The 12,948-nt window shown below is 34.9% G+C and overlaps 3 protein-coding genes across 3 annotated transcripts; all 3 read left to right on the plus strand.

Annotated features, from left to right (window-relative positions):
• The first annotated feature begins 1,549 nt into the window (after positions 1–1,549).
• LOC18036799 (cucumber peeling cupredoxin) lies at positions 1,550–2,705 on the plus strand. The gene is made up of 2 exons (XM_024181013.1): positions 1,550–1,736; positions 2,239–2,705. The coding sequence occupies exons 1-2, from the start codon at positions 1,550–1,552 to the stop codon at positions 2,703–2,705; spliced, it is 654 nt and encodes a 217-aa protein (XP_024036781.1).
• Positions 2,706–5,298: 2,593 nt separating this feature from the next.
• On the plus strand, positions 5,299–7,028 carry LOC18036010 (cucumber peeling cupredoxin). The gene is made up of 2 exons (XM_006427223.2): positions 5,299–5,485; positions 6,556–7,028. Exons 1-2 carry the CDS (start codon positions 5,299–5,301, stop codon positions 7,026–7,028), a joined length of 660 nt encoding a protein of 219 aa, XP_006427286.2.
• A 4,457-nt stretch (positions 7,029–11,485) lies between these two features.
• On the plus strand, positions 11,486–12,607 carry LOC112096904. The gene is made up of 3 exons (XM_024181125.1): positions 11,486–11,637; positions 11,860–11,996; positions 12,084–12,607. The coding sequence occupies exons 1-3, from the start codon at positions 11,486–11,488 to the stop codon at positions 12,605–12,607; spliced, it is 813 nt and encodes a 270-aa protein (XP_024036893.1).
• The last annotated feature ends 341 nt before the right edge of the window (positions 12,608–12,948 follow it).

Consider the following 12,948-nt stretch of genomic DNA (forward strand, 5'->3'; position numbering starts at 1 on the left):
CATTCCCCTCAAATAATTATTATAATACTCTAATACCCCCTCGTTTTTTGTTTAATAAGAGTCACCTTTTTAACATAAAACTCGTCTCGGTCACAAAATGACGACTTGTTGTCGTCAAAATTTTTGACGTGAAGAGGGTGACGAAATATTATATTTAAAATTTCTAAATCGTAAAATCCAAAATCTGTAGAAAGAGAAGTGTCAATCTCCATTCTTCTGGAGTTCTTTTTGTCCTCAATCTTCTTCTCGATAGAGTAATTTTTTCTCTTTTACAGATCTTAATTATTTGAGTTTATATATAATCTCATATTTTTATTAAAATTTACAAAAATGAATTAAAATAATTATCTCATGACCTTCTTTCTTTCAAAAAAAAAAAGTATGTTTGTAATAATAACAAATTTATGTATAAGTAGAGTTTGACATACAAATAGTTGAAGCAATTAACATCCATTTTTTATGTAAAATAATGACAACATCTCTAAAAACCTTTTTTCCATTCAATTAATATTCACCAGCCCAAACATAAAGTCTAAATAAGACGGTAAAACTGTACATCACATGTGTAGATCAGTTGTATATGCAATTGATTAGTAGAGTCTTGACATAACTTTAAAAAAAAATCAAGTACATATGCTATAAATTCTAAAATACAACGGACGTACAAAAGATATAGTGTATAGATTGTCGATCTTGTCTCTTCATTAAATTAAGCTTAAAATTAACTCTACTGCCATCACAAGTTGAACTCTCAATCTGAAAATTTTGATAAATATATTTTCCATTTATTTGTTTACTTACTTTTTCATTGTTACCAACATATAAGGAATTGAATTCTCTCTTGATGTAAATAATTAATTGTTAGTAAAATAAGCATAACAAAGAGATAAATTTTAACCACAGCATGGTACCCATTCTGCACATCACATAAGATTTTTTAAGATTTTATATGTATATGTATGTGTGTGTGTATAAAGTAAGATTGATAAAGAATCCTAACAGTGACGCAGTAACGATAAAAATAATTGTAAAATCATGTGATTTATAGTATTAATTTTACTTAATATCACAACACTATATAATCATACAGTTGTTTTATCATCATGGATTGTGTTAGATTTTTTCGATCCAAATTAAATATCGGTGCCTTATTTTCAAATTTTTTGAATAATTAGCTTCCCATTACGTGTGAACTAAGAGTCAACCTTTGAATGAAATGCAGAATTTGCATGCCACGTAGAAAATTAATGCATGTTAGTCTTTAAGTTGGCACTTTCAACTTTAGGTTAATGGTCCCCACAAGCCAATTGCAATCAAGAGCGGCGTCCATGCTTACCTTCTACGTCGGTGCCCGGTCCCGTCTCCTCTTCCTGTCAAGCCCGCGTTTCTTTCAACTCAAAATACAGGCACTACACCACTATAAATATACACTTCAAAATCTTCACAATGATCATCTCATCATTCAAATAGACAACCACATGAACACCAATTAGTTATATATTATTATTCATCATCAAAGAGAGCGGCCGTATTACCAAGAGAAATAGAGATGGAGAAGTTTGCTTCTATGGCTTTTGCTGGAGTTATTGCGGTGGCTTTATTAATGGAATGCGCGGCGGCACAGACGGTGCATGTAGTGGGAGATAGCATGGGATGGAGTATTCCGACGAGTGGTGGTGCTGGGGCATATAACAATTGGGCTGCTACCAAGAATTTTGTTGTTGGTGATGTTCTAAGTAAGTGTGTCATTCACATTTTATCCATCTTTATTATTGTTACCATAAACTTTGTGGTATTCAGGTGTTTCTGTACTCCGTGCTATGCAAACGAAAACAATTAAATCATAGGATGAATTGACAAAAAAAGAATCCATATTATTAAGATTGTCTTAACTACTATTTTTAAACCTCACCTAATAATTCTAAGTTTTTGGATCAAGCTGTTTATATTAATAAAGTATCAAAGCTAAGGTCTAAAATTTGATTCTTAATTTCTATGTGTAAACTCTGTCAATTATTTCTCGTCTCACATTTTAGAGATTTATCTTTCAATACGGGAAGAGCTTCTATCTAATGTCTTAATTACAAAAATATTGGCTCACTTTTGGGCTCTTGCTTTTCAACCCATTTCTTCAACTTCTAAACTCATTTTCGAACTATTATATCCTGTATATAATGATTTTATAGACATTGATGACTCTCCTACCTAAAACTAATATTATTTCCTTTGTTTCTATAGCTTTCAACTTTGTGACAAATGAGCATGACGTGCTACGAGTACCAAAAGCATCATACGATGGATGCACTTCCTCGAACCCTATCGGAAACCCAATCACCACCGGCCCTGCAAACATCACCCTCGACTCCGCCGGCGAACACTACTACATTTGCACATTCGGCCGGCACTGCCAGGCTGGCCAGAAGCTAGCCATTACAGTCTCTGCTACTCCAGGACCGTCACCATCTCCCACTGGCAATCCTACTCCACCAACAACAACTACTCCCACTGCTCCTTCCCCCAATTCCGGTACACCGGACGATTGCACTCCGGCTCCAACATCTGGACCCACCGCTGGCGGCCCCGCAGGATCCACCACACCATCGAATAATAATCCCAGCGCCATTCCTGATTCTTCATCATCTCTTGTTTTGGCTAGTATTTTAGCCCCCATGTTAGCCATTGTTGTGCAGGGTTTACTCTTTTAGAATCCTCTACAGGACTATATATTGTTGTTACACTTAATTATCATGTCTTCAATTTTTTTTATAGAATAAATGTTATGATTATTCATTTGTACGTTATTGAATTTTTTATTTTATTGAGGATTTGAGGTATGTATTGTTTTGAGCACATTTATACATGAGACATTAATAAAGTTTCCAATTAATTTTCATCGATTCATATTATCAATAGTAATCTAATTTAGTGTTTTGAGTAATTTTTGGAGCCGGGTTCGTGTCGTACTGTGACGCTACACCGAATAATATTGATAATGAAAAATGAATTTTACTTTTTTCATTAATTAATTTTATTTTGTATATAGCAATTGTTTGATGCCTTGACGGATATTTTAATAATTCTAATTACTAAAAAAAATTAAAATGACAAATTGAGAAAGAAGCCCAAAACCCAGTACGGTACGAATTCTAAAACGAGACCGACAGGAAGTATGAATAAGATAGACTAAGTTTTTCGGACCAGCTCTAGTGATATGACATTATGACTTAATCTATGCCATCATCAAACAAAGAAAACATTAAAATGATGGCCAAAATCTTCCTATTTGGGATTCAATGCTGATGTATTATTACTATAGAGGGATAAATTTTAGCCATAAATCAATAATAATATATGCATGAAAAAAGAGCGTATAAAACTTAGATGGCTATGGCAAAGCTACGTGTGGACGAACTCAGGCTGCAACTCGAGTATGTTTTTGGGGAAAAAAAAAGGTAAGTACAAATTGCCCTCATTAAAACCCATACTGAAAAGTAAAAGTAAAAATAAAAAATTTAAACAAGCAACCTAACTTGTCGATCCAATATCTCCAGATCACAAAACTCAAATACAAATCATTCTAATCCGTCAAAACCAAAGGCATGCCTAGCCACGACCTAGCCAGTAACCGTAATTATTATTATTAATTTCTCGATTATGTATCAAATTTTAATAATATCAGATTTTTAAAAAATTTGATTTTCAAAAGCTTCTAACGTTTAGTACTAGAATAAATTGTTTGAAATTAGATCTTTAAATAATGAGTGATGATACAACCACAAACTCTTGTATAAACTTATATTGTACAAACTGACGTGGCATTAATTCATTGGTAGAATGAAAATATAAAATAATAGAAATTAATTGTGTAAGCCAAGAGATATTTAATTCAACCAATAAATTAACGCCACATCAATTTGTACAAAATAAATTTGTACAAGAGTTTATGACTATATCATTACTCTTAAATAATCCATTCTAAAAAGTGTTTACCAAAACAACCTAAACCAATTCCAGACATGCTCTAAGTGTATTTTTAAATTTCATATTAATAAATTCTCTCATACAATAGAAGAGCATTTAAGTAGAAAATAATCTTATCCACCCAAAAAATATTTCTAGCTTCACCGGTGTTAGATCGGTAAATAATTTTAATCCCAAGTCGGTGTCCTCTCATCTCATGACACAATATTTTATGAAAATACATCTAAGTGATTCGCTTTTAATATGGCTAAAGATAATAATTAAACGAATACATTTTAACGTGCATGAGCAATAATGCACATATGACTCAATTTCTTTAAAAATGAAATTGATCAATTGTTGAAATATATATTACAGGGATGAATACACTAGCAAATAGAATATTATGTACGTACTGTAAAGGTGCATTAGAAATTGAGGTTGGACAACTGTATATTAAAAGTTACAGTATTAAAGTGTTTAATAAACATTAATTGTTGTAACTTAAAAGATATGTTGATATAATTTTTTTATTTGTACGATAGAAAATTTATTATATCTCTAATAATTTTGTCAAAATTATTATTTAAAATTTATATTAACTGCATATAATTAACTTTTGTTTCATAGTTACATAATTTTTTCACAGCAACTGTAACTTAACGGATACTATATCTCAATCCCAATCAAGACCTAAAATTACCAATGGAAAAAATTTTAACTGAGAGCATGCATATCACGTCATCATTACGCCCATTCTCTTTGCAAGTACACATTACATAAGTTTGAAATTAATTAATTCATCAATATTGATTGTAATAATGATAACGCACATTAGTTATTTTATGTAATGTGTCTCGCACTTTCTGCCAAGTCTTCCTCATGTGTGGGGATGATCAAGAGTCAAACAAATGATGAAATGGTACGGGGCTGGTTTCCAGTTGCGTACCTATAAAGGAGGGAGTCAAATTCGCATTGAATGACATGCAGAATATACATGGCCGCCATGAAGAAATTGAATCAATTTACATGCATAAATAGTCTTTAAGTTGACACTTTCAAATTGGGGTTAAAAGTCAACTTAGATGAAGGTCTCACTTAGCGGCCTCCTCTTGCAGGCACGTAGCCTCTTGTACAAATTAAACAAGACCGGCATCAAGGCTTATTTTTCACATAGTTGCCCGGTCCCGTCTCTTCTTCCCATCAAGCCCGCGTTTCTTTAATTCAAACACAACTATACTTAATATACTATATATACACTTCCAAAACTTCACATTGATCTCATGATTCACAACATTAATTTATTGTTCATTATCGAAGCTAGCTAGAGGAAGAGAGATGGAGAAGTTTGTATCCATGGCTTTTGTTGGTTTGATTGGGGCGGTTTTATTAATGGAATGCGCAGAGGCGCAGACGGTGCATGTGGTGGGAGACAGCATGGGATGGTCTATTCCGATGAGTGGTGGTGCTGGGGCTTATGTCGCTTGGGCAGCTACCAAGAATTTTGTTGTTGGTGATGTTCTAAGTAAGTGTTTCACATCTGATTCAATGTTTATTTTCACTATTAATTTTATATCCACGACACTATTTAGATATTAGTCTTTGAGGGTCAGGTCGACCGGATGTTAATGCACTTTACGCCTACAGTGACTTAAATTTGAGTGATAATAGAATAAATGTTAATGTTTTGTGGATGAGGTTTGGACGCTCTGTCGAAATATTTTGAAAGAAATAATATTACTTATAAACGGACAGCAAGTTCTATTAATTTTATATTAAGTTAATCAAATTACACCATCATTCTCTCTTACATATTATTTTTTGGGAAATTATCACCAGTATACCCTTAAATGTCACCGGTATCAAACGTATTACAACACTTTTCGCTTATATCACTCGTATATCCTAAGTTGATAAAAGAGTTCTAGCGTCCACCTTTTCGTTTACTACCGTTAAGAACTTAACAGAATTTGAGCAAAATGACTATTTTACCCTTTAAACTCAAAATGAGGTAAAAAAAATAAATTTGCCTTGAAAATTAATGTAAATTTTCAATACACAATTTTTTTATTTTGTTATTAACAATACATTTTTTATTAAAAAAAATAAATTATTAATGATACATATTATTAACAATTATCCATAAAAAATATTCATCTTATACCATAAAAAATTATTAACAACATATTATTTATAATTATACATATTATATCATAAAAAAGTCAAGTTGGAGCTTGGAGGAGTAGATCTTCAATAATTTAGGTTAAATTTTGGAGGAGTAGATTCGGTTGTAAAGTAGCTTTTTTTTTTTTAGCAATTATTAACAATTATCCGATAAATGGGATGACATGTCATTTTTATCAAAATATATCATATGACATGTCGTTTTTTACTAAGTAAATGAGATGACATGTCGTTTTTTAAAAAAGACTATATTACCCTTATGATGTCAGCGCTCGCGGCAGAAGTGTTTTTGTCAACTTAGGTATACGAATGATACACTTAAAAAGTATTATAACACGTTTGATACTGATGTCATTTAAGGGTATATGGCTGATAATTTCCTTTATTTTTTTTTCTTTTTTCTTTTAATAGCTTTCAACTTTGTGACAAATGAGCATGACGTGCTACGAGTACCAAAAGCATCATACGATGGATGCACTTCCTCGAATCCTATCGGAAACCCAATCACCACTGGCCCTACAAACATCACCCTGGACTCCGCCGGCGAACACTACTACATTTGCACATTCGGCTGGCACTGCCAGGCTGGCCAGAAGCTAGCCATTACAGTCTCTGCTACTCCAGGATCCTCACCATCCCCAACTGGCAATCCTACTCCACCAACAACAAGTACTCCCACAGCCCCTTCTCCCAATTCGAGCACCCCGGCCAATTGCACTCTGGCTCCAACTTCAGGCCCCACGGCCGGCGGCCCCACAGGTTCTACTACACGAACGAATAATATTCCCACCACCACCGGCATTCCTGATTCTTCGTCATCTCTTGTTTTGGTTAGTGTTTTGGTCCCCTTGTTGGCCATTGTCATGCAGGATTTGTTCTTCTAGACACATAGAGAGGGTTATTTATTATAGTTGTGCAATCCTTACAATTAATTTACAGCATGTTTTAGGGAATAAATGTTCGTGAGTCATTTTTACGTGATTGAATTCTGTATTTGATTGATAAAAATATGCATTGGTTGTAGCCACATGTATAAAATCAATAAACTTTCTAGGGATTTAGCAAGAAATAATTAAAAATTTGTCTGAATTTCAAACTAGATACAATTAATTGAACGCAAGGTTTCTTGCTTCTAAAGTTTCGTTGTGATGAAAATGGATCCTACAAGAAATGAAGATTAAACGGCCAGGATTTTTCATTATATGGTACGCCAACTTTATGTAAAATACCCAACTTACTCGATGTGTAATGTAATGATCTTATGGTCCATTTACTAAATGGGAATGAGAATAGATTAAAATCAAAATGAACTGGAATGAGAATAAGCTAAAATAAAAATAAGAATTTACAATCAAAATAAGTTGATTACTTAAACCATAGGAATCGAAATTAGAATGAATTTTATTCTCATTAATGTGTTTACTTTGTTTTGGAATTGAAATCGGAGTGAGTTCAATCATTACAAATTATTAAAAAGTCTTTGGTTAACTATTGTCATAGTTATTATTTTTTATTTTAATTATCATGATTATTATTATTCAGAAAAGAATATTATTATTATTAATTATTGTTTATAATAATATTGTTATTTACATTATTTTTAATATATTAATTAATTTTTATAATTTTTTATAATAATAATAATCAATTTAAAAAATTATCAAAATCAAAACTAAAAATCATCAACAAAATAATAATTCATTTCAAATAATAATAATAATAATAATATCAAAATCAGAATCATCATCATCAACAACAACAACAAGGACAACAATAAATCATCTTCGTCATCGAAGCAGAACCGTGGCCATCGGAGATGAAACTAGAGATGACATCATCATCATCATTAGAGATGAAATCAAGCCAGATCAAATGGAGATGAAACTGAGGCAGAGACGAAAATAGCATCAGTTGCTTCTTCACAGTTGATGGACCAACAACGACAAAGACGGTGGCTGATTTTTGCAGCTACAGTGATGGAAGTAGTTGCGCTGGCATTCAACTGGGAGCTTTGGGCAAGAGAGTTTAGCCTTTTAGGCTTTTTTTTTGTTTCATTTTTTGGTATTTATATTTTTCATTTAAAGGGAGGGCATTTAATTTGAAGATATTAAAATGTTAATAGGGTAAAATCTAAAATTATCGAGAATGAGAAACTGATTCTAATCCCCTTGTAAATTAGTCTCCCATTCCCCATTCTCAATTGGAGGTAGGCCCCATAATTTTTATTCCTATTCATGCTTCTATAAATTATGTGAAGTAAACGTTATCAATAATTTCAATTTTGGATTCCAATTCCTAATCCTGAAGCAAACAAATCCTTAGACTTCAAGTTACAATACAGCATGCGCTTCTTTTTTATTTGGAAAATTATCATTGCACTATCTTTCTTTTACTTTATATTTATCCAACCATCACAAAATTTTAATATGTTATCTATACCACCTTTCTTTTTAAATTTGTATCAATTAATCACGTTTGCACTAACACCGTCAGATAATTTAAAAGAAATGATAATTTTACCCCTAAATAAATTAAAAGACCATTTTATCTTATAAAAGCTTTGAAAAAAAAATTAATTATAAAAATACCTCTAAATTTAAAAAAATAAATCCAAAAATAGAGGTGCTCAGTTGATTTTTATTAAATTTAGATTTTCAAAATTTTAATAAGTATTTTTATTAAAAATTATAATTTTGCAAAATTTTAATAAAAATAACTGAATTTATTTATTAAAAATTATAATTTTGCAAAATTTTATTAAAATGATTGAATTTATTTATTAAAAATAAATCCCAAAATTTTAATAATTTATGGGATTTTTATTAAATCCCAAGATTTTGTAATTATTTTTATAATTATAATTTTTTATTAAAATAATTTTTATTAAAAATAAAATTCTAATTTTTGGATTTATTTCTTTATTAAATATAATGGTATTTTTATAATTATAATTTTTTTTATTTTCAAAGCTTATGATCTTTTAATTTATTTAGGGGTAAAATTATCATTTTGTTTAAATTATTTAACGTTATTAGTGCAAAAGTGACTAATTGATATAAATTTTAAAAAAAATGTGGTGTAGAGAACATGTTAAAATTTTGTAGGAGTTGGATGAAGATAAGATAAAAAAAAGGTGGTGCAATGATAATTCCCCTTTTTATTTTTCTTTGCTTTTGAAGTATCTCAAGTTCTCAACCACCTAAAGCCCATCAGCTATCTGATTTTGTGCCATTGATCATCAGCGAATGACATTTCGTCTATCATATGATAGCTTAGTTGACTTCTAAAAGGATATAATTAAATTGATATGATTAGGTTGAATAAAAGAGGAAATAATAAAATAAAATAAATTTGAATCATATATGAGCAACAGTGTACACATAACACGTGCAACAAATCTTTAGAATTGAGAAATATCAAGATGCGGAGAGTATTTTGTCTCTCCTTGAAACTGATTTACAAGTTCTCAATATAAGAAAAAAAAATGATAAATTATCCATTTCAGATAAACGATAAGGTTTTTATTTCCCTTTTCTTTTCTTTTTTTCATTCAAATCAGTATTGTAAAGTGGAAGCTTCTTTTCTTGATGAACAATCACTAGCAAGTCTCCTTATGCGTGTCGTGATGGTATTTTTTTGGTCCATTTCTCTTTTTCAAACTTTTGAAATGAGCTTCAAATTGGCTGTATCTGTCAAGGTAGATCTTGATAGACGGTAATATATGCAAGATAATATATTTATTTTTTTTGAATCACTAAAATAACAAGGTTTTTAATTTAGGTCGGCATTCAACGGTTCTAACGGAAATAATTTATAATTTAAAAAAATCCACTTTTCTTTTCTTTTTTTGGGTTTGTTGATGCGAGATTCTGATTACCCCCCGATCACGACCAGGATCTCTGCTCAACCAACTCTACTACGATCAGGATTTCTCCTCGTAGGACTTCTTCTCTAAAGGTTCCTGCGTGCACAGAAAAAGGTCAGAGCACGCCGGTTGTTTTCCCGGCGTAAACCCTCCGACGCTCAAGTTAGAAATGAAGGTTTTTTGTTCCTGGGAATGTTGGCCACTAATCTTATGGCTTCCTTTTGGTACTGATTAGCCAATGCTCTTTTTTTATCTCAGTTTTAATGTCAAAAATTCTAACCCTTTTACCTTCGTTGGCTACCTTTTTATAGACCTCTCTTGAATTCAGACCTTCCCTCCATTCACGCTCGTTATCCTCCCACCTCTCGAAAGTGGATGCTCTATTTCTGTAATCGTGGGTGGTTGTGTGGCCTTCGTGCCTTGATTCTCGGATTGGAGAGCACGTCTCGCCAACTGTCGTTGACTGGGTCTCTTCGACTCAACCCTTAGTAGGAATGGCTTTATGCCTCTAACAGGAGATCGGCCTCGCAGATGACGTATTCGTGGACGAGCAGAATATTCCTGCTCCTGCTCTCCTGCTACTAGACTCTACTACAAGACATACCTGTTCGTGGGACCCTGCTACCAGATGTCTGCTCATCATTGTTGGCCCTCGCCGGAGTACATCCCCCAAACACCGGTCCCCCAGTTTCTGGTGTTGGGTAACGTAGTGAGCCGACAGTAGAAACTCGACAGTTCTTGCTCGCGCAGGATAGGAAAAAGCTGCCAAGAGTCGTGTCGCATTTAATTGCGGACGAGGTGATGTGGCAGAAATCTCCCCCTCTATTTGAATTTCAAACCGACGATTACGAGACTCTTAGGATTTGTGCCGTTAAATGCTGGCAGCCCAAGAGTTTGTTCCTCATTAGGAAAACCCAGAGCCCTTCAAAAGAGAAATTCGTCATTCACTCCATCTCTGTCTCTGTCTTTCCGGTGAAGAAGTTCCGGCATAAAAGCCTCCATCCTTGTCTCTCTCCGACTGAGCCACTACTTCAGGTATTACTTATATTTCCTCAGTCTCGGATAGTTGTAGATAATTTCATTTCTATCTGTTTTGCTTGGGTAGTATTTGGTGAGGTTGCTCTGGTTATAGATTCGGGAATGTCAAAAGGTAAAGAGAAAGTTGTTGAGATTGATGACGATGAGTTAGACTTCCTACCTAGTCTGCTCGCCGATCCTGTCTTTGACCCCGGGATCCCCCTAGAACCCATTAGATCTAGTGTTGGGACTAGCGCTAGGAGAATGTCCCCCCACACAACCTCCTCGAGCAGAAATAGCGGTGAGGAATGATCTTCTGGCTCGGAAAACACCCTGAGTGAGGATCGAGAAGGTGATTTTGGTGAGGTGTCTCTACCAGGAACATCGCGACTAGAAGGGCGGAGTACAGTAGGAGGTAGAGCCTTATCACAGGATTACGCCATTGATTTCATCACGTGCATGACCACATTTGACGAGCTCCATGACCTCTGGGTTATGTATGATATTCATGATGAAATACTTCTTAAGGTCCCAGGAAAGAAGGATACTCCTAGCCGGCCTCTTAGGAGATACGTTACCCTATTTCTGGAGAGTTTTAAGTATGGGCTGAGGTGTCCCCTGTAACCCTACTTTGCCCAAATACTTAACGGGCTAAATTTAGCTCCTGGTCAGCTGAACCCCAATGGGTGGAGGGTACTCTCTGGTCTGTTTATCTTGTAGGACAGATGTTGCCAAAACGAGCCCACATCTGATGAAGTGAAGCACCTGTACCAGCTGAAAAGCAGCCCCAAAGATGCCGGCTGATATTACTTCCAATCAACTACTAAAACCAGAAAACCCATAACCGATCTTCTAACTGGTGGTGGTGGGAATTGGAAGAAAAAATTCTTTTTTACTGGGGATCCCTGGGGTCAAGTTGCACAGATTGACGGGAAGGATTATCGCGTCCCACCCCGTTTCGTGGTCCCAGGTTGCCTGCTCGCTTTAGATGTCTTGTCTCCATAGTTATTCTCACTTTACTGGTTTGTTTCTAACCAAATGTCTGTTCGTATTGCAGGTTCTTGGGGTGTTCACTTCCCACTCAAACCCGACCAGCTCAAATGGGTCGAGGCTGTACTGGTCAATTCCTGCTCGAGTCGAGATCTGCTAACTACTTATACCCTAGTTGAATCTGGTTTGGTGCCCACCGGCCATAAGATAGAAGATGCTGTGATTGGGGCTCTGACTCGAAAACGTCCTCGACCTCAAGCTGCCATGCAGGACCAGAATAAAGATGCTCCCACTGCGAAGCGGGTGAATGTTGTGCAGCAGGTTCCTCCCTTGAAGACTCTACCACCCCCTCCTGTCAAAGTCGGAGAGACTAACAAAGCAGCCACTGACCTTGCTTCTTATTCTCCTCCAGTCGGGCCGAGATCTCGTTTACCTGATAATCAAGCAGAACATTTGGTCCCCTATTTGAACGAGCTTTCTAAACTCGTGAGCAAGAAGGACATGGAGGACTTTGACGGCTGCACCCTGGGTGAGCTGGTGGGAGCCATGCAGTATAGCGCCTTCCATCTCAGCTGCATGGCCACTTACTAAAAGGCCAAGGTTAGCCGTTACGACCGAAAGATGAAGGAGGACATTCAATTGGCGACGACCAGAGCTGACGTTGCCGAGAAGAAAGCAGGAGACTTGAATCTCGAGAATCTGAAGTTGATAGAGCGAGAATCTCTTGCTCAAGCAAAGGCTATTACTCTCGAGGAAGAGCTGACCAAGGTCAAGGAGGATCCGCAAAGGCAGAAGGTTATGTACAAGGCTCAGCTCGAATCTCTCCGCGATTTCCACCGGGCTCAGGTTGAGAACTTGGAGAAGGAAGTTGACAACCAATACGACCAGGGACTTCGGCATTCCTATCGTTGCATCATGGCTGTCCTTGGGAA

The sequence above is a fragment of the Citrus clementina genome, unplaced genomic scaffold (genome assembly GCF_000493195.1).
Source record: "Citrus clementina cultivar Clemenules unplaced genomic scaffold, Citrus_clementina_v1.0 scaffold_7, whole genome shotgun sequence".
NCBI classification, from domain to species: Eukaryota; Viridiplantae; Streptophyta; class Magnoliopsida; order Sapindales; family Rutaceae; genus Citrus; species Citrus x clementina.